At 48.3% G+C, this 27,632-nt stretch overlaps 1 protein-coding gene across 1 annotated transcript; it reads right to left on the bottom strand.

Moving 5' to 3' along the window:
• Window positions 1–243: 243 nt before the first annotated feature.
• Window positions 244–16,522, bottom strand: LOC136645341 (cytochrome P450 2J2-like). The gene is made up of 10 exons (XM_066621571.1): window positions 16,352–16,522; window positions 13,325–13,490; window positions 8,494–8,643; window positions 8,058–8,218; window positions 6,611–6,769; window positions 4,223–4,408; window positions 3,553–3,694; window positions 1,816–2,003; window positions 1,081–1,222; window positions 244–422 (listed from the first exon to the last, which is right to left on the bottom strand). The coding sequence occupies exons 1-10, from the start codon at window positions 16,520–16,522 to the stop codon at window positions 244–246; spliced, it is 1,644 nt and encodes a 547-aa protein (XP_066477668.1).
• Between the last annotated feature and the right edge of the window lie 11,110 nt (window positions 16,523–27,632).

The raw sequence follows: 27,632 nt of genomic DNA, 5'->3' as shown, positions 1-27,632 counted from the left end.
GGGATTGTCACTCCCGAATTGGCCTTTTCAGCCACACTATACGCTGTTGCAGAACCACCATTCAGAGCGCGATACCATAGTCTTTTGAGACTGAAGGTTGCCAACACAACACAATTTATCTTACACCAAAACACCCACCACCCCATGATGCTAATATAAGTTTTAAAAGGGGGTGAAAGTATTGTCCCTGCCATGAGGAACTTCAAAGTCAAGTATCTTGGCTGCTGCTGGATCAAATGCATTCTAGCGAGGAACAGCGCATGTCTTGTATGGGTTTGGATGTAGGGCAGCTCCCAGCATAGGCACACTGTTGATTTCCTTCACTCCTTCTGGCAGCTGAAATCTGAATACTCGCAGCAAGCTGGTGAAGAAGATGAAGAGGGTTGCTCTTGCCAACTTCTCTCCTAAACACACCCGGATCCCTGCAAAATGAAAATATGAACCACTATCATTCGACAACAAACAGATAAGCATGCCTGGGGATGGGAGGAGGCTGTAGCAGAGCACCTGCTTTGCATGCAAAAGGCCTCAAATTCCAACCTGGCATCTCTAGGTGGAGAAAGACCCCTGTATGATGCCCAGGAGAGCCACTGTACTGAGAGAGTACTGAGCTAGATGGTCCAAGACAGTTTCATCTGTTCCTATGGATGGCTGTGCTTGGGGTTTGACTCATGGAACCAAGGAGCTGTTCACATGTTAAGCTGTATCAGAAATCTTATTCTCTCACTCCTCTGTATAAAGCAAGGGTCTCCAAACCCTGGCCCGGGTGCCAGATGCGGCCCACGGCAAGCCTCTATCTGGCCCGCAGCCAGCCTCTTGTACCCTGAAAGCCCCTGGCCCACTTTGCCGAACAGGACTAGAACTATGCTCTGGTTGCATCTGGAGGGTGTTCTAAGGGCCAGAGAGGTTGAATGAATGAGCCCATTCATTCATTTATTCACACATCTAAATTCCATCTCTAATTTATTTATATAAATTTATATTTAAAAAAATTTTCCGGCCCACAAAACCGTGCCAGACATTTGATGCAGCCCTCTGGCCAAAAAGTTTGGAGATCCCTGGTATAAAGCAATGCATTACCTGCTGAAAATGGTAAGAAAGCTTCCTTGTTGATGAAATTCCCATCCTTGTCCAAGAAGTGATTGGGGTTAAACTTGCGTGGTGTCTCCCACTGCTTGTGGTCATAGTGGACAGAGAAAATGTTTGGAAGAATGGTGGTCCCCTGAAGGAAACAAGATTCTTAGGTAATGCTAAACCTTGGCATTTGCAAAGTCCAATTATGTTTTATCATGATGTCTGAGCTAACCCCACCCAACAGTGGTTTGCATGGCTGGCCTCTAAACCAGAATCTAACACCATTGTTTAATGCTAGTTTGCAAACCATAGCTTGGGGAAATTGTGGTTTGAAGTTACACCTCAACTTATACAAACTATAGTTTGCGATGTTGCTGCGTTCTTAGAGATTAACAGATCAGAAATGGAAGCATCAAGAGTAAGAATCAGGGATCCTTTAAATGCTTTTGATCATTGTTTAATGTTAATGAGAGGATTTATTGCATTGTTTTTATTAATGTGATCTGCCTTGGAAAGGTGGGATATACATTTCTTAATAAATAGAATAAATTGAGCAGGGGGAGAGACAAACTACCCAAAACCTGGTTGCTTTGTTTGGAGTCTGAACTATGGCCTCTGTGAGGGTGAGGGGCTTTTTTTTATTTTCTAGTGGCTGACCAAGAGACTAAGGTGATGGGACTGCACCAACTTTTTCAGCTTATGTATTAGTGAAGAACAGATTCCAGCTCTCTTGAAATGCACCTTTCTGATAGGCAGGCCTTGGACATTTGTATCCTTGGTGCACTTATGCACAATTCCAATTGCGGCCATGCTGCTCATTCTCTGGGTTTCATGTATCACTGCATTGGTGAAGGGCAGGATTTTCCGGTCCTCATAGCGGATGACACGGGATGGGTCCACGACCGTATCCAGCTCCTCTTGCACTCGCTCTACCAGAGAATGCCAAGACATTCAATGAAATTGTTAAGTGAAGTTGACCTTGCTTGGGACGCCTCTTTTCCTAACAGACACTTCTTTTTATCTATGTGACAAATTCCTTGCATTTCTGCTTGCTAGCGTGTTGGGTGTCTCAAACCAGAAGGGCAGTTTGCAGTACACCTTTGTCTGCCGGCAAAACTGGAGGTGGAACTGTTATTCCGAGGTGCCACCTGGCAGCATTACAACAGGACTCTGCACCTGTTCAGGTGATTCAGGTAGGGAGTGCAGTGTCAACTGCCTCAGGCCTCAACCAGGGATCTACTTCAGGTTTTCAGGTGTAGAGACCCAAGGAAACTGGCTGTTAGCCCAGATAGCAGAGAGAAAAGTGTGGTTCAGAACCAGGATAGTGTGGTGGTTCTGGTGTTGAACTTAGACCTGGAAGATCCAGGTTCAAATCCCTGCTCAGCTATGAAGGTTCCAGATGGGGAAGACTGAGGCTGAACTTTTCTAAGGCCATGTAGTGAGAATTCATGTTCCACCTCTATTTTACCTAGTGGGTACACCTCCCCTCCACTTTGATCTCCAGAGACAGGACAAATTTGCCTTATGTGCCCAAGAAGGAGTTCTAGGAGATCAGACTGAATTTTAGATTTCTCCCCCTGGTAGGGAAGAGGTGCACCCCTTTCTCAGGAGTGCTCCTCTGGACTTTAGTGGAAGTGCTCTTCAGGACCTGTGGAGGACTGAGCATAGATGGGGAAGAGATGCCCCCTCTGCAGTGGTGTTGCTAGAGAGGGTGCAAAGCACAAAGTTTTGCAGGAAACCTCACTGCTGCATGCATGGCCCCTCCCCTTCAGAGCCATTCCAGGCTGCGAGAGCCAAACGGATACCTTATGTTGTTAGGTGACTTAGGGTGAACTTGGATTGCTTTGAAAAGAGTCAGAATTTTTCCCATTGAAATTAATGTAATAATTGTACACATCCAGACTTTCCCTCTATAAGGAATGTTTTCAGGAGTGGATTAAGTATGTGTAAAGAGGGAAATGAGTATTATGTTGGTTTCCTCCCTTATTTGTTATTAATCCACTATCCCCCTGATCCCCCGCACAAAGTCTGCAATCTTGTACATGGTTACCTGGGAGTAAGTCCCATCATATACAATGGGACTTACTTAAGTGTAGACCTGCCTAGGATTGTGCTGTAAAGAGAGCAACAGGTAAGGTGAACAGGTAAGGATCAGTACCGGAACAGACTGCAGCACACTCCTGCCAGGCAGCGGAACTGTTCCCCAGTGACAGCATACCACAGCGTACCACTGGTACCATTTTCATGCTCTTAATCTGCCTGCCCTGCTGCTCTCCCAGCTGTGGCAGATTAGGTTAGATCTGCCAATTGTGATTTGATCCACTGGGGGTACTTCTAACACGCACAGGTCCTTGGCAGTTGCCCAATTGTACTCTATGCTGCACTTAAAATATCTTGCATTATTGTGGCAATTGTGTAAACTGAATGCAATATGGAAGCAGGAGGAGAAGAAACCCATATATGGTGCATCATCCAAACCTTGTATCTCTGGATATGCCATCATGTAGAGAAGTGCCCAGTACAAGGCAATGGTGGATGTGTCTGAGCCTGCTATGAAAAGGTCTATAATGACCTGGACCAGATTGGCTTCTGTGAATGTTGAGGTGGGATCATCTTTGCTCTGCAAATGGAAAAAAGAAGTACTGTCTTATTTTTTAATTTTATTTATTTATTTATTTTTATTATGGTGAAGGAGAGGCACTTCCAGTTGGAAATGCATTTCTTAATAGCAAGTTTATATGCACATCTCATTTGGCACAAAGTGTGTCACTGTTGAACCCTTGAAGGGTAGGAGAGCAACATCTGGTGGTCTAACAGGAACATTATGAACCTACAATTTTGGTTCCTGCCTAGGACTGTCAAAATAGGTGGACTATCAAGCACCTGGAAGACCACATGATATAGCAGTTGATGGGTAGTGTTCCGCTTTGATCTCTAGCATTAAAGATGAATAATCCTTGGCATGTTCACCTAATGTTTGGAATGTTATTTGAACGGCACCATTAATTTGAACGTTCCCCAAATAGGAATCCCTAAGGACACCTTGTAGGTGTAGGTTCAAAGTATCTGTGGTCTCTTTGTTGGCCAGCAAAAGTCACTAGTAATTTAAGCTATTAGTTTCGGGAGTGCAGTTGGCACAGGTGCTTACTTTTTCCAGCTGAGCAAGGTACAAGTCAATGAAGTCCCGAGGCTCCTCAGGTGACCAGCTCCTCTGGTGCTGCTGGATCTCCTCCTTGACAAGCCTTTCAAGGTCTTTCCAGTGAACCAGGCATGTCAATGTTCTGTTCAGGATAGGTTGTAGGTGTTTCATCAGTCCTGGAAAGGCATCAAAGAGCTGCATGGAAAGAAAAAGCACCAATTATATTAGGATTCATACATGTATACTGTCAAGGGTTAGAGGGCGGGAATCCTGACCAGCCATGGTTTTTGTTAATAACTACCAGCCCAAAAGGAGAAGGGGATGGCATAGGATGAGTTGGTTGGATAGTGTCACAGAGGCAATGAACATGAATTTGGACAAACTCTGGAAGAAAGTGGTAGACTCCGGAAGAAAGGGGCCTGGTGTGCTGTTGTCCATGGGGTCACAAAGACTCAGACATGACTTAACAACCGAACAACAACAAACAGCCCATTCCTACTCAACTCCCACACAGTGATGCAGCTGTGCCAACATGGCACCCCATGGGGGAGTATCCCTGTATCCCATGGGGGAGTTTCAGCCTGGGGATAAGGGAACATTTGTTCCCTTGCCCCTGGGTAAGCCCAGGTTGGCCTGCTAGGTCTACTTGGTCCTGTGCCAGCTCTATTGTTGGTGCAAGTTTTCATGGTCCCAGGTCTGGATCAAGGCCAGGAAGTGGACTAGTGTATCATTGTGAGCAGCAGCTGCTGATACCTTTCCCTTCTCAGCCTTGATCTGCCCACCCACCACCCCATTCTCCTCCCCCTCCCTGTCTTGTTCTGCTCACAAAACACAACTAGATCATTATCTGGAAACATCTGTGGACTGAACTGTAGGAATACCCCTTGCGTGGCACAAGTTAAGGCAGACCCTTCACTGACAAGTTCCATGCTTTTTGGTCATGAGGGAATCTGTCAGTGCATCTTGTAAGGCAAATTGCAAGCAGAGCAGGGTTGTGCAGTTAGCACAGCAGTAGGGCTAAGATCGCCTTCCAGACTGTGAAATGCCACTGGTTGAAAAGTACTGTCCAAGAATTAGTGTTTGCCGCAAACCATTTCAAATGGGCCTCATAATTTTAATTAGATGTTTTACAAACTCTGAACACTTGAAAGATTAACAGGCCAATCCCATTCAGGACTGGATTGTTGTGCAAAAGCATTTATGACAGCAGTACAGAGGTCTGCTGTCATACAATGGCTGTTGATGGGGCTCAAAGCATTCCTTCAGCAACCGTTTTCCAAGCGCTAACCCAAGAGGTGGCAACTCTCCAAACCTTCCAATAGACCAGTCATTTTCAACCACTGTTCTGTGGCACATTGGTGTGTCATGAATGGTTGGCAGGGGTGCTGTGGGAATTTGGGGAAAGGTCATTTGGGCCTCTTCAGCCTAGAAAAGAGGTGCCTGAGGGGGGACGTGATTGAGAAATACAAAATTATGCACGGGAAGGATAGAGTGGATAGAGAGGTGCTCATTACAATCTCAAATAAAACCAGAACCAGGGGACATCCACTAAAATTTAGTGTTGGGAGAGTTAGGACAAAATAAAATATTTCTTTACTCAGCGTGTGGCTGGTCTGTGGAACTCCTTGCCACAGGATATGGTGATGGCATCTGGCCTAGATGCCTTTAAAAGGGGATTGGACAAGTTTCTGGAGGAAAAAACCATTACGGGTTACAAGCCATGATGCAACCTCCTGATTTTAGAAATGGGCTACGTCAGAATGCCAGGGAGGGCACCAGGATGAGGTCTCTTGTTATCTGGTGTGCTCCCTGGGGCATTTGGTGGGCCGCTGTGAGATACAGGAAGCTGGACTAGATGGGCCTATGGCCTGATCCAGTGGGGCTGTTCTTATGTTCTTAACTACAATTCCCAGGAGGCCTTGCAGGTCTCTTGTTAGCTGGTGTGCTCCCTGGGGCATTTGGTGGGCGGCTGTGAGATACAGGAAGCTGGACTAGATAGGTCTGTGGCCTGATCCAGCAGGGCTGTTCTTATTTATTAGTAGGGCCATTGAGGAACTTGAGCCCCTCACCCAGTGGCGTTCCTGGGGGTCCTCACGCCTGGGGCAACCCCCATAATTCTGCCCCCACACCCCATTTTGCCCCCTTTCTCCGCCCCTTGTGCACATGACCCGGAAGTAATTGCGGTGACGTCATCATCACCGCAATTACTTTTGTGCAGCTGCCTCCTCCGTTCCCCCTTTGAAAACAAGGGGGAACGGAGGAAGCAGCCGAGGCTCCCACGGAGCCTTCCGCGGGGGTCTCCATGGCAGCGGTCTGGGGCTGCTCCCAGCAGCCCCAGACTGCTGCAGTGGAGACCTCCGCACAGCTTGTAAGCTGCACAGAAGGCTCCGTGGGTACCGGGAAGCGGCGCACGTCCCCTCCGAAGTCGGGGGGCATGCGCTGCTTCCACTCCACCCAAGGGACGCCCTCAGCGGCGGAGCAGGGCGACCTGGCCGTGAAGCAGGAAGACCTGGCCTCAAGGGGTGCGCACCACTTCCGCGACACCCCTGAGGGATGCTATCAGACGCGGAGCAGGGGCGGCCAGGAGCGCTCCTAGGAGGCAGCGTCTCGGCGCCCCCTCTTCCCTCCTCCTTTATAGGAGACGAGATGGGTGCCCTAGAACATAAGTGCCTCTCTAGGGCATCTGTCTCATAAAGGAGGAGGGGAGGGGCGGCTCAGTCTGCGCTCAGGCGCTGACGGAGAGGCGGCCTCTCCACAGCGCTCCTGGGCGCTCCTCCTGGCGGGGCGGGCTCCAAGGCGCCCCTGGACGATCAGCTCCGGGCCCCGCTTGCATAGGCAGGCATTTCTAAATCCCTCAAGGGATTTACAATCATGGAGGTTCTCTCTTTCAAGAACCAACAACATTTCAGGTGGATCTTCCTGGTTTGGTCTCACTTCTGGCCTCCAGTTCTCCCACGCACACTGACAAGCAGCTCCACCTCTCGCATGGAGGGCAGCCAAGACGCTTCTTGCTCCCACCAAGAGCAGGTGGAATCACTCAGATGGGCTTGTCAGCTGCTTCAAGGTCTCGCCATTCTCAGCCATTCAGGGAGCTCCGGTGTCCTCGAGCTGGCAACCTTCTGATGTTATCTACGGGCTAAAGGAGGCTCTACCCTCTACACGAGGGGTGCTCAAACCCCGACCCGGGGGCCACTTGTGGCCCTCAGGGAGCCCCCAGTCTCCAATGAGCCTCTGGCCCTCCAGAGACTTGCTGGAGCCCATGCTGGCCTGATGCAACTGCTCTCAGAATGAGGACGACTGTTTGACCGCTCACCTGAGCTGTGGGACGCAGGCTCCCTCCACTACTTGCTGTTTCATATCTGTGATGCAGCAGTGGCAGCGAAGGAAAGGCTGGCCATTGCTTTATGCTAGGCCTTGAGCTATTGCAGGACCTTCATTCATTCATATAAGTTTCATCTCTAATAAATTCATTTATGCAAATTTGAAATGTAAATTTATTCTTTTTTTCCCTGGCCCCCTGACAGAGTGTTGGAGAGATGATGTGGCCCTCCTGCCAAATTGTTTGGACGCCCCTGCTCTAGACCAGACCTCCTGCCCTATAGAGCTGGCGCAGGTCCAGAGACCCATTGAGGAGTGGGTGTCTTATAGGAATGGGGAAATAACTTGCCTCCTCCCTCCAAAGCCTCCTGACAGCCCTGCACCCCCCCCCTCCCCAGGATACAGCATGCTGGTTTTTTGGTGTGGCTGCTTGGTGGAGGGAGGAGGATTGGGCCCTAAGACTGCATTGCTGGGGCAACAGTGATGCATAACAACAAACTGTAGTTGTGATATGAGGAATACAAACCCGTGGCCAGATAGTGCCACTGAATTCTTCCAAGGCTTTAGAGCCTTTGTTCAGGCGCTGGAGAGTGTCATCCTCCATGGAAAAGCAATGGCCCAAAAGAATTGTGGCAATCAACTTGTTAACAGAACAAAAGATGGGACTGAAGGGGTCCATTGGCTTTGCTGTGAAGTGAAGGGGACACCATTATGCTGAGTTGTAGTGAAGAGAGGACTACATTGCATTGCAGTAGGATTTGAGTTCAGTCCCATGGATCTCCAGTTGTTTATGATTTTTTAAAATTATTTTTTATGTTGAGAATGCACCTCCCATCTTAGTTAAAATTAAAACATCAAGTTGGATCACAACAAAATCATAACAAAAACAGAAGCACAGCGCAATAAAACACAGCAGCTTGAAGCAGAATGTGGGACTCTGGAATGGTGCCAAGGGATTTTACCTTGCTCTTGTGCAAAGGCTTGGACCAGATGCCTGGCTTCGTGATGAATGCAGTCTTCCAGGCTCCTCTTCCCGAGACCCAGGTTCCGCAGCACCGTCAGGCTAAATCGTCTCTGTTGCTTCCATGCACGTCCATTAGCAAAAATGATACCTGGCATTATAGAGACAGTGAGAGCCTGGGATAAGGGTTCACAAGCAGCTTTGAAGGACCGTTCCCACAACAGGTAAGAGGTCAGTATTTGATATTTCGCTTGATTTCTTGGTGGAGATTTTATTCCAGCTAGCCTGCCTCTTTCCCTACAATAGCCAGCATGTTCTCACAGGGCTTCACGATGGGGTGTATTTTTTTGCATGGAATTGCAACAATCACACTACAGCAGACTCTTTAGAGCAGGGTCTTGGGGCCAGGTAAAGTAAAAAATATTTCACTTCCATCTTCTATTTGCATACTGCATTTCACAGCTGCCTGCATAGGGATGTTTGTAAGTCATACCAGATGCAGCAGACAAATATTCCTGCATGTATTTCTAAAATATTCCTAAAATATTCCAATTTTAATGGAACTGATGACAAGTAAACTTGCACGGTCTTCTTAGTGTTGATACCCTAGCTGTGCAGCAACTTTTTCAGGGAAGCACCCTCCTACTTCTTTAATTATAAGCATACCTGCAAAGATTGTCCTATCTTCTCAAGTTTTTTTATTTACAATGTAAGCCTATATGTGTTTACTCAGAAGTAAACCCACTGAGTTCAATGGGTAAGAGTGCATAGGACTGCATCCTTAATCTAGCAGAGAAATGCCAGGACTGTGGCCCTCTTGGGACTCCCTCAGCAGCAGGCGCTGTGTACTACAGGCCCCTTCCTACTGCACCCCAGCTAGGGCGCTCCCAAGGGGTGGGAAGTGCCTGCCCATTGTGTTGGTGAGCAGTATCCCAGCAGTAGCATAGCTGGAGGGGGTGCAAAGCAACTAAAATGATGACTGGGCTGGGGCACCTTCCTTATGAAGAAAGGCTACAGTGTTTGGGACTCTTCAGCCTAGAAAAGAGGCGCCTGAGGGGTGACATGATAGAGAAATACAAAATCATGCAGGGGTGTAGCAATGCTACTTGGGAAGCAGTCCAAGACCCTGGGATTCAAGGACTGCTTGGTGTGGCATAGAGGCCAGAGCAAAGAATAAAACGACAGACATGTATAGAAGCGAGATGCAGAAGGAAGGCCACTGGGATTCAGCCTTCTCTGGCTTTTATTCCCTCTCAAACAATACACAACAGGCTGGGGTTTTCCATTCTCTTATCTTGTTTACAATACTAAGCAATGAGTCAGAAGTCTGCGGCTTCTACTGAACAAGAACAAGGCAGAGGCTTCTAGATGTGTCCAGATGCCAACGCAGGTGTGCCTGCACTGTTGCCATGTCTCTAAAAGCTTAATGTTCTATACATTTTCCTACACAGGGGATCGATAGAGTGGATAGAGAGATGCTCTTTATTCTCTCATAACACCAGAACCCCTGGGTTCCCCTGGGGCTGGGGATAAGAATAGGCCCTCAGTTTGGCTGTACTTGTCGTAAGAGGCTGTTTAGCCACCGGGTAGATGGGACTCGTCAGCCTGGGAAGGCAGCTCATCTGAGAGAAGGAAAACTCTGATCCCAAACCTCCACTGCCTTGTGACTACATCCAGTTATGGAAAAGGCTTCAGGAGACAACCTCGAGGCAAAATCCGGAGCCTGAGTCCCTGAGGCAGTTCATGGCTGAACACAGTCACATTCTGGTAACTCCTGCGACACCGCTGGAACCAACCGTATTGGCTTCTACCTTTCCAATGGACCATTCCAGCGACGTGGAGAGGGGGGATTTGCTGCATGGGTAACAGTCTATCCTCCACATCTACTTTACCCAGGCTTTGTGCACTGGAGAGAACACTCTGTTCTAGAGCCACCATTCAGAGCGCGATACAGTGGTCTTCTAAGACTGAAGGATGCCTAGGCAGGCCCTCCAACCAGGTGCAGCTGGAGACTCGGGCAGGACTAGGATGCAGTTGGCAGCAACTGGTGGCCCCTTACCTTGCAAAACGCTGGGTGGCACTGGTTATTGCTCCTTGCCTACGGGGCTGCAACACCTGGCTGGCTGCAACTGGTGGCCCTGGGTGGCATCATGTATTGCTCCTTATCCATGGGGGTTGCAATGGCCAATTAGCACTAACTGGTGGCCCTTTACCTTGCAAGATGCTGGGTGGTATCAGGTATTTCTCCTTGCCCATGAGGGGGGGCCTGCAATGGGAGGGAGGTGAGGCAGGTGTGGGGTGTGGCAGTCGTGTGGAGTGAGGCAGAGCCTCCCCACTGTGAAAAGTGCAGCCACTTGTGAGGTGAGGCAGCTGTGTGGGGAGGTGCATTTGGGCGCCTGCTGAACCTGGCGCCTCGCTCCCCCCCCCCGCCTGCCCCTCCTGAGCACGGCCACTTGCCCTTCTCTCGGTGGCGTAGCTGGAAGGGGGCGGTGCCGCCCCCTCCAGCTACGCCACTGCCTTCTCTGCTTCGGGGCAGCGCTGCTGCTCTCAGCCGCACCAGGACGGAGCGCCCGCCCCGCCGCTTGAAGAGCGCCTGCGCGCGCCTCGTCCTCCAGCGCCAGCCGGCTCCGCGGGGGTCTCGGCCGCTCCCAAGGGCGGGGGTCGCGGTTCGAGGCGTCCACGCGCTGCGCAGGTCGGCTGGCCGGCCCTCGCTGCAGCACGCGGCGGGAAGGCCCCCGGAGGGTGGCGCTGCCCTCCGGGTCGCTCTTTGGGGAGGGAGCTCGCCCCGCCCCAAGGCTGCCTCGTCTGCCTCCCCTCACCGCACACCTGCCTCACCCACCTCACCCCAGACCTGCCACCCCTCACGTGGCACCGTTCTTCAGTGGGGAGGCTCTGCCTCACCCCACACGTCTGCCTCACCTGCCTCCCTTCACACCTGCCTCCCCTCACAAGTGGCTGCGCCTTTCACAGTGGGGAGGCTCTGCCTAACCCCACACGACTGCCACACCCCACACCTGCCCCCCCTCACAAGTGGCTGTGCCTTTCACAGTGGGGAGGCTCTGCCTCACCCCACACGACTGCCACACCCCACACCTGCCTCCCCTGCCTCCCTTCACACCTGGCACACCCCACACCTCCCTCACCTGCCTCACCCCACACCTGCCTCCCCTCACATGGCATAGGCAATCACTGCATGCAATCATTGCTCTGCCCCCCCCCGCTCGCGCTGCTCAGTGTGGGGGGGGCTTCCTGGGGGCGGGGCTGAGGGGAGCTGCAGCAGGGCGTGGGGGGGTAGATGAGGCAGAGCCTACCCACCTCTTGGAAAAGCACCATTGCCTGTGAGGGGAGGCAGATGTGAGGTGAAGCTGAGGCAGGTGAGGCAGAGCCTCCCCATCCCTTGGAAAAGCGCCACTGCCCAGTGATGTGAGGCAAAGCCTCCCCACCAGAGCCCTTTCAAAAGCTGAGCAGCTGTGTGACATGAGGCAGGTGTGAGGTCAGGTGAGGCAGAGCCTCCCAGCAGGAAGCCTTTGAAAAGCAGAGCCACCATGTCAGGTGAGGCAGAACCTCCCCACCAGAGCCCTTCATTAAGAGCCTCTGCCATGTGAGGGGAGGCAGAGCTCTTAGCACTTGTTGTATATGGTTGTTGTAAATTCTGCATAGTTTACTTTTTTCCTACATCACTTGTAAGTTAGGAGTGATGTTGTTGTAACAATATTATAGTTATTCTTATTAGTTATTATATATTATACAGTTACAATAATATTACTGCACCCTGATATTCTGCTTCATGCCAGTGATTGTCCATGCCTGCCAGTATTGGGGGTTTGGAAAGACCATGAACTCCGCATTCCTGCAGGCCCCACTAGCTTCTGTCTTGTTTCCCCCTGCTGGATTCTGGTGCTGGATTCTGCCCAAAAGTGCCATATACTCCTGAGGATAGAGAATTGCTGTCTTTCGTGGGAACTACAATTCCCCAGAATGGGGGCCTCCAGAGCTGTGGCTCAGGTTGTGTGGATTGAGCTCTCTCCACCACCCCTGCCTCTCCTTGGTGGTGTTTAGCGAGGGCTCAGCCTGCCATAGCCAGTCTATACTCTGCACCACGGCCTCTGGATCCTGGAGTAGACCAGTGACAGAATAGAGCCATGCAGTCACATAGGGGCTTCTGTGCAGTGTTTGATATTAAAAACATAAGAAGAGTCCCGCTGGATTGGGCCACAGGCCCATCTAGTCCAGCTTCCTGTATCTCACAGTGGCCCACCAAATGATTCAAGGAGCACACAAGACAACAGACACAACCTGCATCCTAATACCCTCCCCTGCATCTGGCAATCAGAGGCAGCCTGCCCCTACCTTGCATATACCTACCATGACTTGTAACCCATGATGAACTTTTCCTCCAGAAATTTGTCCAATCCCCTCTTAAAGGCATCCAGGCAATCACTACTTCCTGTGGCAAAGAGTTCCACAGACTAATTACACACTGGATAAAGAAATATTTTCTTCTGTCTGTCCTAACTCTCCCAACACTCAACTTTCGTGGATGTCCCCTGGTTCTGGAGTTATGCGAGAGAAAAAAGTGCGTCTCTCTATCTGCTCTATCCAGCCCCTGCATAATTTTGTATGTCTCAATCATGTCCCCCCTCAGGCGCCTCTTTTCTAGACTTAAGAGCCCAAAACATTGTAGCCTTTCCTCGTAAGGAAAGGTATTGCCAGGTTAGGAATGGGTGAACTTGCTGGCCCTAACAGAACACATATGGATTCTAGTAAATTCAGTGAGTTGCAACTCCAGTACACCTTGCATTCTAATCTGGACAACCTTCATTGACAAATACCCTTTGCACCACCCAGTAGGTCTTCAAGGAAGGGTTGGAGGGGCCGTTCTGCAAAATCCTCTGAGTGGTTGATCAGAACCTCCTTCACAGCCTGGAACCCATTCAGCACAATGATAGGGGTGTGTCCCAACCAGAGTGTGTAGATGTCACCATACACCGAGGCTATCTGGAAAGACAAGCGACACGTGGCATAAAAACACATGCAGGGAGGGGGAGAGGGTGTGGGAAATATGGAAGCTTGAGCCAAAAGATTCCAGTAGGTCAGTCACCTGTATGGACTATAGACTGGTTATCTCTGAAGCTGGAACTAGCAGGATGGTGACATGATGAAATGAAAGGAGGCTGTGGCTGTTTCTTCACCATACATCTAATAGTAGTAAATAGGTCAGCGACCTGTGTTTGCAGAGGAACTGTGTGTGCCAGTGGCATAGCTAGAGGGGGTGCAAAGCACTAAGTTTTGCAAGGGAGCCTCACTGCAGTGTGCAAGCAGCCTCTCTCCTTCCCCTTCAGAACCATTCCAGGCAGTGGGTGCAAAATGAAGGCGTATGCCTGGAACGGTGAGATTCCCTGCAAAACTTAGTGCTTTGCACCCCCTTTAGCTGTGCCACTGGTGTATAAGAACATAAGAACAGCCCTGCTGGATCAGGCCATAGGCCCATCTAGATAGATCTACATAGGCCCATAGACCAGTGGTTCCCAAATGTTTTAACACTAGGACCCACTTTTAAAAATGACACTCTCAAGACCACATAAGACTAAAAAAAAGTTGCACTTTACCAGCTACTCAAGCCTCTGTTTTTATTCTTTTTATAATGGTGGGGAGAACTGTCTTCTGGTGTATTTGTTGAGCTCCACATTCATAGGATGGGACCATTCTGGTGGGGTTGCCTTCCCCTCAACCTGCCCTTCAAAGTGGACTGAGGCACATTTGCCCACTCATGAGTAAATGTGCACATGCTGCTCCATTTCAGTTTCCATAGTGCTTAATACATTTTTTTTTTACAGCAACCAGCTTGTTAGTTTCAAGACCCACCAAAATTTGGATCCCAGCCCACAGATTGGGAACCACTGCAATAGACCACAGTGTGGAAGAAACACCATCTGCATTTCATATAAGTGGGTAAGTTTTCAATTCCAGGCCAGGAGCTCCAAACAGGTTCCAGAGCATTCATCCTACCCTTGTTTTCTTTATAATAAGAAATACAATGTGTGTGGTGGGGGGAGAGGGGGTTAGGCTGACAGGGTCCCCAGGGATTCTTCGTGTGTGAAGCCTGTACCAAAACAATGGCCAAAGGAGAACATAGGAAGCAGTCTTCTGCTTGTACCATCTAATTTACTTGATGGTGATACTACAACAACAACAGTAGTCACCACTACCTACAGAAAAGGCTTGTGTACTTTTCAAAACGTTTAGAAGACAGAATTTCAGCAGACTAATTTATCAACTTTGCTTAACAAACTGCATGTGCAAAAGATTTTCCCACTTCACAAATATTTTTTAAAAAGGTCAGTCTGCAGTGGGACATGGTGACCTTTGCTCAGCCCTCAGCTGTAGCAAACCTCCATGTATCAGACATTTGAAAGAATTGGCATGTGGAGAGGAAGCTGAGGGTCAGCTAGACAATCTGTACCTGGGCTGTTTTCCACAGTTGCTCTGTATCTCAGTGCTGGCACTGATCCCTTTTTTAAGTGTCCTGGAGTTCATTCAGCTTTCGCTAGTAGCAAATGAACAATAAAAAGCACATCCAAACAAGTGTTTATCATAAGAACATGAAAAGAGCCGGATCAGGCCAAAGGCCCATTTAGTCCAGCTTCCTGTTTTTCTCAGTGGCTCCCCAGATGCCTCTGGGAACACTCAAGACAACAAGCTACCTGTATCCTGTTGCCACACATTTGCGTGTGGCATTCAGAGACAGGCTACCACTAAAACCTGGAGATGGTACATACCCATTGTGACTTGTAACCTATAATGAACTTTTCCTCCAGAAATCTGTCCAGTCTCCTTTTAAAGACATCTAGGCCAGATGCCATTGCCACATCCTGTGGCAGGGAGTTCCACAGACTAATCACATGCTGGGTAAAGAAATATTCTGTCTGTTCTGACTCTCCAGACACTCAATTTTAGTGAGTTTCCTCTGGTTCTAACTCTCCTGACACTCAAATTTAGTGGATGTCCCCTCCACCTGGGTCCAAAACAGATAAGATAATGCTGGGCATTATCTCACAAACAGCCCAATCTTACCTAAGTTCCCCTGCAGCAATGCAGTGGCACCAGTGAGGTTTCCACTGCACCCTGCAGGGAAATTTCAGGTTCTGGAGGTCTCTGTGGGGTAACAGGCCATTTTTCCTCTTTCCCCAGGGTTAACCCCATAAGCTACTCAGGCCTGCACCAGCATTATCACTGGCAGAAGTCTGCATTGCCCCATTTAGAGGATCGGGCCTGGGAAGGGGGATAGGATATGCTGCGTGTCAGCACTGCCAATACCACAAGCCCCCGGCCAAATCCACTCACCCAAACCTGTGTTGCAGCCCTTCCCCTGCCTTGTCACACCCCCTCCTTGTTCTCCCCTTGACCTTTCTCCACCTCTGCCCTACTCAGTAGGAACTTATCTTGTCCAGCACATGCTACTTCTTACATTAGCGTTGGCAGAAAGGCTTTGGGCTTCCTGCCAGCAGTCCTAGATGGTGTGCAGTCACAAAATACTATATGGCACGCTTGTGACAGTGCGCACCAGTGGAGCTCTCGGTCCACTGGTGGTGAGGCAGTGAGAATATGCAGCAAGTCCCCAGCATTCCTGAAGCCCAGCCCCTCCTTGCAACAAACTGCAGACAAAGGCTATATGCACAGGAGTGGGGTATGTGCTCTGGGAGCATCTAGGTGCAGGACTTGCCAGTGCACTCTCATTCTCCCTCCCACCATGTGTTAGTCTCTGTGGGGAGAAAGAGTACTGCTCTTCTCCTTCCTCCTGCTATTGCCTTCGATCACACTTGTGAAGCAGGCACTGGCGGGAGAGGCAGACATTGTACCTTGAGCAAAGTTTCATGGTGGAGTTGAAAGCCAAGCAGTCTCAGGTTGCCAATGACAGGAAGTGGGGCTGGTCCAGCCGGGAGTTTGCTTCGGGCTCTGTGAATGTTCAGGATGTGCCGGGCAAAGAGAAAGACTATGAACCCCAAGAACAGTGGAATGACAGGGAACATTGTCCTTCCAGGTTCCAGGCTCCTGGGTTCAGCTTGTTCTCCTGTAGATGGATCCTCCCTCCAATTCGCTGTAGCTATTCCAACAGGCTGCCTTTTAACATGGGCGTGCGCTCATGTGCTGCCCCTTTTACACCTCTTCAAATATTTACAGTTTTACTAGCTTTGGTCCTGGTCCCACAGCAGGAGATTGCTAGGCCAACATTATTAGGAAAGAAATGTGCTTGTCTCCATGGCACTGAAAGTGTCAGCTGCAGATTCCTGCATACCAGTGCAATGGTTCTGAATGCAAGTTACTGCCATGGAAATGGGTACTGGTCGCTCAGACCTGGCCACGGTGACCCATGCCCTACATCCAGATTAGATTACTGCAACACGCTCTACGTGGGGCTGCCTCTGAAGACAGTCTGGAAACTGCAACTAGTGCAGAATGTGGCAGCCCATGTGGTTGCTGGGGCTCGTCAGTTCGACTCAGTCCGGCCGCTGCTTCGGCGGCTACACTGGCTGCCAGTTTGTTTCCGGGCTGAATTCAAAGTGCTAGTTTCGACTTTTAAAGCCCTATATGGCTCGGGTGCAGGGTATTTGAGGAATCGTCTCCTTCCATACAATCCGACCCGTCCTCTCAGGCCATGGGGGGGGGGCCTTTCTGATTGTGCCGCCACTAATGGAGGTGAGGGGGATGGCGGCTAGGAAGAGAGCCTTCTCAGTGGTGGCTCCCAGTCTGTGGAACTCCCTCCCCCTGGAATTGAGGACAGCTCCCTCCTTAGAGTCCTTTCGGCAGGGGCTTAAGACCTTTTTATTTAGGAAGGACTTTTAGGCTGACATCAGGGGGCATGGCGTTTTTAAATGTATTTTAATTCAGGATCCAGGTTTTTTATTTTTTTTTATTGTTTTATTGTTTTTAATGTCTTTATATATATGTATATTTTATGTTTTATATGTTTTTAATTGTAAGCCGCCTTGAGTGTAAGCCACCTTAATTGAACTGAAAGGTAGGGTATAAATCTCTCAAATAAATAAATAAATAAATAAATGCATACATACATACATACATACATACATACATACATACATACATACATACTGCATTGGTATGTCAAAGGAACCCAAGATGCTTTGCTTAGAAGAAGGCTTTATATTGAGCAGGGCTTTATATCTGGGCATTACAGGCCCAGATCTTCATGTTTATAATAAATTAAATCACAAGTTGATGCTTGAGTTATTTTTCACTACTCTTCCAGCTATTATGTTTGGGCCTACGTAAAAGCTAGAACAGAACAGGCCAGATTGGGCTATTAATGAATGAAACTGAAGCAAACAACAGCAGGATATGTTAGACCAGTGGTGTCACTAGGGGATGGCGGGGGGTGGACTGCACCAGGTGGCGCTCTCAGGAGGAGTGAAACCACTACTAGCCAAAATTGTGAAATCTTAGAGCTTTTGAATAACATATAACATCATGTTATATATCATTCAATGTATAATTTAATGCTGAATGCAATGAAACAAACCATACTGAAATATCTGCATTCTATCAAAAGTTATGACCAAATAACTAGAAAAGGAAAACTCAACTGCCTTAGGGCCCAATCCTGAACGGTGCGCACCACCTCACCAGCAACACACACTGTCACAAACATGCCGTAAGGCATGCCTGCAACTGTTAACACCAGGCCAGCACTGCACCTGGCCTGGCATGAGCGCACGCTGGGCCAGCGCCAGTTGGAGGCTGGTGGATTACTGCCTGGTGCTCACCCGGAGCGCTGGATGGTGAAGAGGTGTGTGGGGGTGTGACGTGAGGTGTTCTGGGGCAGGGGAGAGCAGGGAGGAGGTGTGGTAGGGGATGGAGTGGGGCAGGAGGGGGTTGGGATCCAGAGCTTCATGTTGGGCCTCATGGCCTGACACAAGACATCGTCACTCTGCGCCAGCTAAATAGCCAGCACAGAATCAGGTAGCCCCATTGCAGAGCTACTTTCCTCACCCAGACTGATTGTTCTGAGAGCCAGTGAGGTGTTGGTGAGAGCCAGTGATGCAGCAGGGAACCAATAAGGTGTTAAAATGAGTGAGCTGTCTTTTCCATGTGTCAGAACTAATACTAGAACTCTTTTTCAGTTGTATGAGTCCCAGCAAGTAGGTGGTTGGTTTGTTGTTGATTACTGATTTGTTGGGTGACCTGCACTATAATATAAATACAATAAACAGGAAGAGCAAGAGGAGGGCGTACAAAGAAGGGAATCTCCTGCCTATGGTGATGCATCTCAGTTGGTCTCATGGATGGGCCATGAGAAGCCAACTGGCTTTCAGTTTTCTCTGTTGTATAGGGTTGTGAAATGGGAGCCTGGCTACCAGTTGGAAGAGAGACTGGCTTGTGCCCAGGGTGGGGGAGAGGAGTGTTGGAGTTGATGCAACTCCATTTGCTGTCCAGAGGGAGCAGGATGCTGTCCAGAAGGGGTCAAGCTATGGCCCAGTGACTGACCTTTCTATCTCTTCTCTCTGTGATCCTTGTGGGGTGTGGCCCTAACCCTTTATCCTTCCCTTCTCCTCTGAGCACTTCCTCTTGTCCTCTGACCACCGACCTGTTAAGATGCGCACACCAGGGCTCTGATACCCAGGCCATCTTGAACACAAGGCATGCAGGGCGAGGCAGCTCTAGGGTCTTGCTATCTCTAAGTGTTAGCTGAACCTCTGATCCTAATCAGATGCTGTAAATATACACTCAATGGAACTGTAAGTAAATAACTTCTTTTTTGCAACTTTAGCAAACTGTTGCCTCTTTGTCTTTTTTATTGATTAGCAGTCAGCCAGGTGAGGGAGGTTTCCTGTGGTGAAACCCAGAAGGGGGGGCCTTCTGCTTAAGCTACCCTGCTTCCCCCCAAAGAAGAAACTATTTTTAATTTCCTCCAATAAGGAGAACCACAAGCCATCTTGGTCCTTGACTTGTACATAAGAACATAAGAACAGCTCCACTGGATCAGGCCATAGGTCCATCTAGTCCAGCTTCCTATATCTCACAGCGGCCCACCAAATGCCCCAGGGAGCACACCAGTTAACAAGAGACTGCTGCAAGGCCAATCAGCAACTCAGATAAGCAACTCAGTATGACTCAGTACACAGGGATGAAGGTTCACAGGCTTTTATTGAATTGTATACAATTGGTCCACGGGACTCATGTCCAAAGCATGAACCCCGTCTGAACGCTAGTCCTTAACCTTTATACCACACAGTCCTTTGTCTGAAAATCTAGACTTCTCATTCGCTGAAAGTTTGACATCATAAATGGGGCTAACTCTTAATAGGATATAGATAAAATACCATTTACATACAAGATGGAAAATAGGTGGGCAACAAACGATCAAAACTATTGATTGGCTCTTATTTACATACAGGTGGGGTTTCATCTTAAAACTTTGCCAAAATTACACAATTTCCAAAAGTTTTCAAAACCAGTAGGGTTCGTTGTAACATCATTCCATCCAGCACTGACCCCCACTCACATTTATCAATCTAACTAGGGACCTCTTTGAGAAAATAGGTTTTCGTACTATCCTCATTAAAGAGAACACACAAACACTTAAACACGGGTGTGAAGACCTTAATTTGGCAGAACTTCTAACCCATTTATTGACATATATTCCTTTCAAACCCTTCCTAATTAGGATCTTATCTCTTCTGCATCTCTTCTCCTGGTTTTAGTAAAACTCTGTGGGCCCTCTGCAAACCTCTGCGAACCAAAGTCTTTTAAACTTCCTTTTAACAGTTTTACTATATGTCTTAATTTTATTTGTGACTACTATAGTGGTGTGTATCATTGCTAGAAGTGACTTCTTTTGTGGCTCGCTAAGGCTTTAGCCAGCTTCTTGTGACTTTTTATATATTTTAACATAAAACAAGCCAAACTTTCACAGCATCACAATTTCCTTTTTAACAAATCCTTCTCTCATTTACCTTCAAACAAGTTACTGAAACATTATCTGCCAGGCAAACTGTTTTTTCCCTGCACCAGCCCCCTTTAACATTCATTTCTCCATTTCAGTTGCAATTCAAACAAAGACTAATTCTTAAGGATGCTCCTGGTTATCTAGTTAAATGTATTCTTTTTCTAAATTCGTTTCCTGCAGCTGTTTGCCAAGAACATCCTTGCCAACTGATAAGGATGTCTGCAATGTTAAACCCTTTGTCTAGTTTTCTTTAAGCTTTTCTAAAATCAAGCATTTTTGTTTAAGACTTACTTCTAATAACTACCATATGTCCCATATGCCCAAATATGTTGGTTATACTTTAAAGCAAAGACTATATATTCTATGTCCCCATATAAGTTTTTCCTTCTTTTGAAAACTTGGAAGAATAAACAAGTGAGCGCTGGCAGCAAGCCTAGTGGAAGCCTTGGCCAGACCTATGCATCTGCCAAGAATCAGCCTATTATCTTTTCCAAATTCTAAAGTGTGTAACTTCTGTGAAACTAGCAAAGAGCTTCTAAAAATAATTTTCTTCAAGCAGCTTGTCCCTGCTCTCTGTGTTTCTATGCTTTTAACCAGACTTTTAACCTTCTGCACAAATGGTATCAAGCTGCTCTTTACTATTGTGTATATGCTATAGTCTTAAAATGACTTTATGGTCTAGGGTCAAAGGTCACCGTGCCTCAAGACCTGCATCCTTGTGCCCTCCCTTGCATCGGCATTCTGACATAGCCCATTTCTAAAATCAGGAGGTTGCACATACACATCATGGCTTGTAACCCATAATGGATTTTTCCTCCAGAAACTTGCCCAATCCCCTTTTAAAGGCATCCAGGCCAGATGCCGTCACCACATCCTGCGGCAAGGGGTTCCACAGACCAACTACACGCTGAGTAAAGAAATATTTTATTTTGTCTGTCCTAATTCTCCCAACACTCAATTTTAGTGGATGTCCCCTGGTTCTGGTGTTATGTGAGAGTGTAAAGAGCATCTCTCTATCCACTTTATCCTTCCCATGCATAATTTTGTATGTCTCAATCATGTCCCACCTCAGGTGTCTCTTTTCTAGACTGAAGAAGCCCAAACACCGTAGCCTCTCCTCATAAGGAAGGTGCCCCAGCCCAGTAATCATCTTAGTCGCTCTCTTTTGCACCTTTTCCATTTCCACTATATCCTTTTTGAGATGTGGTGACCAGAACTGGACACAATACTCCAGGTGTGGCCTTACCATAGATTTGTACAACGGCATTATAATATTAGCCATTTTGTTCTCAATACCTTTTCTAATGATCCCAAGCATAGAATTGGCCTTCTTCACTGCCGCCGAACAGTGGGTCGACACTTTCATCGACCTGTCCACCACCACCCCAAGATCCCTCTCCTGATCTGTCACAGGCAGCTCAGAAGTCATCAGCCTATATGTGGTTTTGATTTTTTGCCCCAATGCGCATGACTTTACACTTACTGACATTGAAGCGCATCTGCCATTTTGCTGCCCATTCTGCCAGTCTGGAGAGATCCTTCTGGAGTTCCTCACAATCACTTCTGGTCTTCACCACTCGGAAAACTAAGCCATTCTGGCCATGGAGGAGAGAGAGCATGGTCAGTGCCTGGCATGGGAACAGAGAGGAAGAAATGTACCATGGCCCATGGCTTGTACCTCAAGGAAGCATCTTCCCCAGCTGCAAAGAGTGTGGGTTGTTGGCGGAGAGAGCAGTGGTGTTATGCAAGACATTCATCTCCTCTTCCCTGTGAAGATTTCTCCCTGAAGCCCCTTGGAACTACAGAAAGAGCAAGAGATTAAAAACAGAAGATTTATAAAAGCAAAGTGCAGTGATTTTTAACTTTTTTCCCCAATGGCACTCTGACTACTGTGGTCTTCACCTCTTGTGATGTCACTTCCAGCTTCTGGGAGACACTTTGGAGACCTGCGGTTTGCTTTCCAGGGCAACTGTCTGTAGCAACAAACTGTCTGTCCCTCTTCAGAACCCTAAAGACTTTTTCAGCAATTTTCAACTGCTGTGCCCCAAACTCCGGTGGCAAACCAGTTGCTTACCAGTTCACTATCTTATGGAACTGCATAACGACTGTTATAAGAACATAAGAACAGCCCTGCTGGATCAGGCCATAGGCCCACCTAGTCCAGCTTCCTGTATCTCACAGCGGCCCACCAAATGCCCCAGGGAGCACACCAGATAACAAGAGACCTCATCCTGGTGCCCTCCCCTACATCTGGCATTCTGACTTAACCCATTTCTAAAATCAGGAGGTTGCGCATACACATCATGGCTTGTACCCCATAATGGATTTTTCCTCCAGAAACTCGTCCAATCCCCTTTTAAAGGCGTCTAGGCTAGACACCAGCACCACATCCTGTGGCAAGGAGTTCCACAGACCAACCACACGCTGAGTAAAGAAATATTTTCTTTTGTCTGTCCTAACCCGCCCAACACTCAATTTTAGTGGATGTCCCCTGGTTCTGGTATTATGTGAGAGTGTAAAGAGCATCTCCCTATCCACTCTGTCCATCCCCTGCATAATTTTGTATGTCTCAATCATGTCCCCCCTCAGGCGTCTCTTTTCTAGGCTGAAGAGGCCCAAACGCCGTAGCCTTTCCTCATAAGGAAGGTGCCCCAGCCCCGTAATCATCTTAGTCACTCTCTTTTGCACCTTTTCCATTTCCACTATGTCTTTTTTGAGATGCTGCGACCAGAACTGGACACAATACTCCAGGTGTGGCCTTACCATAGATTTGTACAACGGCATTATAATACTAGCCGTTTTGTTCTCAATACCCTTCCTAATGATCCCAAGCATAGAATTGGCCTTCTTCACTGCCGCCGCACATTGGGTCGACACTTTCATCGACCTGTCCACCACCACCCCAAGATCTCTCTCCTGATCTGTCACAGACAGCTCAGAACCCATCAGCCTATATCTAAAGTTTTGATTTTTTGCCCCAGTGTGCATGACTTTACACTTACTGACAATGAAGCGCATCTGCCATTTTGCTGCCCATTCTGCCAGTCTGGAGAGATCCTTCTGGAGCTCCTCACAATCACTTCTGGTCTTCACCACTCGGAAAAGTTTGGTGTCGTCTGCAAACTTAGCCACTTCACTGCTCAACCCTGTCTCCAGGTCATTTATGAAGAGGTTGAAAAGCACCGGTCCCAGGACAGATCCTTGAAGGGCTTGATTGAAGTACCATTAATTACTACAGCACATCCATTGCCATCTTGGTGACATTCTCTCTCTCACATATAAAGTAAATAACTAATCACAATACTAGGCCCAGCCGAAACCTCTCCCCATCCCCCAAAAGCCTTGTGAAATAAAAGTACTCTTTGGCCAGCTCCCCAGGGCCTTCATCAGCCTTTGTGATCTCACAAAAACACATTGCTTCTTGTTTTGGCAAAGTCCCCTGGAACAGGCCAAAAAGTGCCAAGAGATGAACGCACACTGGAGATCAACATTGCCACCAGCTCAGGCATTTTGATATCACCTGTCCTATGGGTGAGACCTGGTGTGGGCTTAAGCTTCCATGCCTCCCTTGTGACACCCCTGGTCTAGGAACATCTCCGTGTCACTTTATAGGGGCCATATGAGGGGATGTTGTCCAGCCATCACCCTGGGATTGGTGTGTAGCGCCTCTGTTTCCATGGATGTGTTTCCATGCAGTTGTTTGGGCTCTTGGTGCAGATTAGGGTTGGGAGACCATCTCTGTCAGCATAATGCAATGTCTGTACTGGCAGCCAATAGAATTACACCATTCATATACAGCAGCTGCTGCTAGGAGGCTTCTTCAGCCCTTCTGCTCTGAAACTGTTACACAGTTTTGGTCTTAAGGGTTCATAAATTGCTTGACTCTCCCCACAAACAGTTTGGGGAAACCGGTCTGACAAGAGCTGCATGCTGCTGCCTCGCTTCAGATGCTTTGTACATGCTGAGATGGCATCTCTTTGCTAGTTTTATATCTCATTCTGGGAATCACCTCAAGCATCTAATTATATTGAGATAAAACAGGACATTGATGAAATGATGAGAAGACAAGAAATGTTGTCTTGTATTTCCCAATCTGTATTTTCAAACCTCTCTGTTTTCACAACCCGCACCTCCATCCTTGCAAGAGAAGGGACTGGTCCTCCCCTCCTCATGCAGAAAATGCAAGGAACTTCAACATCATAAAGCACTGAAAAATTGAAAGTACGTTGAGTGCTCTCATTTCTATTTTACAATTAACCTTTTTGATAGACCACCATTTACAATGAAGTGCTCTTCTTTCCCCTTGACAAGTGGCTTGTTACCCTGTGAGGGTGATAAGCAAGATCTATTGGGTGGGGAGTGAGCTTTGGCTGTGTTGAGAGTGTGACCCCCCTGCACCTCCTGCTCCAGGGCAGAAGGGATGCTGCCAGGAAGGGGGATTCTTGATGACAGTTGCTACAGGCACTGCCAAACAGTCCAGCTGCAGATTTCAAGCTTATACTTCAGTGCAGGAGGGGAGCTTAGGGGGTTGCTGTGACAGATGTTCCCTGGACTGAATGTGTCCCGGCAGCCCAGCCATGTTCTGCAACAGGAGAGGGAAGCCTCAGGTCTGTTGGCTGTGCTCCTGTGATATGCTCTTGAGCTCCTTGGCTGAACAGGTGAGTCAGCAATTTCCTCTTCTGCTCCAGGTAAGACATCTGCACCTGCTTGTAGGCTAGTGAGGAAAGCCATCAAACAATTTGGAACACCTCATGTAGGTGTCATGATCTCCAGGGCTGTGCTGAGAAGGACCACTTTCACCTCCAGGAACCCATGCTTTCCCATTCTCAGTTAATGTCAGATGGCTCATATACAGCGTACCACTGCCCTGCATGCAAGGTTCCAGCTCTGTGAGATGAGGCCACAAAGCAAACCTTCCACCCAGCTGTATGTTTATCCATCCGCCAACAACCTGCACACTGAGAAGGAGGGGGAGTGTCCTCACTGATGTTTTGCTTCTCTTCTTGCCCTTTGTGTCCTATGCATCCCCATAACACTAGTTGGCAACCTTCAGTCTCGAAAGACTATGGTATCGCGCTCTGAAAGGTGGTTCTGGAACAGCGTCTAGTGTGGCTGAAAAGGCCGATTCGGGAGTGACAATCCCTTCCACACTGGGAGCAAGTGCAGTCTGTCCCTGGCCTGTCTCCCTGGCTATGGGCCTTCCTTCTTTGCCTCTTAGCTTCAGACTGTTGGCCAAGTGTCTCTTCAAACTGGGAAAGGCCATGTTCCACAGCCTGCCTCCAAGCGGACCGCTCAGAGGCCAGGGTTTCCCACTTCTTGAGGTCCACTCCTAAGGCCTTCAGATCCCTCTTGCAGATGTCCTTGTATCGCAGCTGTGGTCTACCTGTAGGGCGCTTTCCTTGCACGAGTTCTCCATAGAGGAGATCCTTTGGGATCCGGCCATCATCCATTCTCACAACATGACCGAGCCAACGCAGGCGTCTCTGTTTCAGTAGTGCATACATGCTAGGGATTCCAGCACGTTCCAGAACTGTGTTGTTTGAAACTTTGTCCTGCCAGGTGATGCCGAGAATACGTCGGAGGCAGCGCATGTGGAAAGCATTCAGTTTCCTCTCCTGTTGTGAGTGAAGAGTCCATGACTCGCTGCAGTACAGAAGTGTACTCAGGACGCAAGCTCTGTAGACCTGGATCTTGGTATGTTCCGTCAGCTTCTTGTTGGACCAGACTCTCTTTGTGAGTCTGGAAAACGTGGTAGCTGCTTTACCGATGCGTTTGTTTAGCTCGGTATCGAGAGAAAGAGTGTCGGAGATCGTTGAGCCAAGGTACACAAAGTCATGGACAACCTCCAGTTCATGCGCAGAGATTGTAATGCAGGGAGGTAAGTCCACATCCTGAACCATGACCTGTGTTTTCTTCGGGCTGATTGTCAGTCCAAAATCTTGGCAGGCCTTGCTAAAACGATCCATGAGCTGCTGGAGATCTTTGGCAGAGTGGGTAGTGATAGCTGCATCGTCGGCAAAGAGGAAGTCACGCAGACATTTCAGCTGGACTTTGGACTTTGCTCTCAGTCTGGAGAGGTTGAAGAGCTTTCCATCTGATCTGGTCCGGAGATAGATGCCTTCTGTTGTAGTTCCAAAGGCCTGCTTCAGCAGGACAGCGAAGAAGATCCCAAACAAGGTTGGTGCAAGAACACAGCCCTGCTTCACGCCGCTTCGGATGTCAATGCAACACATTCAAGCCTTTTCTGGGTAGCACATCAGCAGGCAGCCCAATCCACTGTAATTCCCGGCACAGCGATGCAGTGGCACCAGTGCGGTGCCCAATGTATCCCGCAGGGACGTTTTGGAATGTTTAGGCCCCCTCGTGGTAAGGGAACGTTTGAGCTCTGCCCCATCCCATCTGTTATCCTCACCAGATCTGTCCCCACGCTTATTTCTCTGCCAGCAGAACTTCATGGGTGGTTGGTCTGGGTGGTGCTGTCAGCAGCGCATGGCCTTTCAGGCCTTGGATTTGTGGCAGCACTCCTGTTCCAGAGGCAGATCCTTGGACAAATGCCTGAAGGTGAACTAGACCGGGCAGGATCCAGGAAGGTTCAGATCCAGACTTTTGTTCTCTGGGGAAACCAGATAGTCATAGGGCTCTAGTATAAACCTGAGAGGGGCTGCTGTGTGTGATACATGATCCTGAGCACTGGATAGAACAGGGGATACAACAGACTGTTGACATTGGTCAGCTGCAGTGTACACAGGGAACTATCATATCACTCATATTCAAAGAAGAAGTTGGGAGTTGTGTACATGGACCGTTAATTGAGTTTGTATTAAAGAATTAATCCATCAACAACTTTCTGTTGAAACAAATTGTGCTTGGATAGCAATTAAACAAGAGTGGTGTGTCTTGTTTGGCAGTATGGTATTTACCTTTATGTTGCCTTTTTATCTGACAGCCACAGCTGAATGCATCAGCTAAATGTAACTTAATTAAATTCTGTGACACCCCCTGTAGTTTTTTCTTAAGCCATAATGGTGCTTGAGAAACCCTTCTGGGGATGGCTTTTCATTAAATTTTCATTGTTGATCACACACCAACCTATAAAATGCCCTAAGCAATGGAGATATACTGGTAGGCTTGGCAGAGGGCTCGCCAAAGCAAGAAGGCAGGCTGGAAATATCTGG

The sequence above is a fragment of the Tiliqua scincoides genome, chromosome 3, assembly GCF_035046505.1.
Source record: "Tiliqua scincoides isolate rTilSci1 chromosome 3, rTilSci1.hap2, whole genome shotgun sequence".
NCBI lineage: Eukaryota > Metazoa > Chordata > Lepidosauria > Squamata > Scincidae > Tiliqua > Tiliqua scincoides.
Note: the sequence above shows the minus strand (reverse complement) of the source record. Positions and strands in the feature narration are given on the sequence as shown.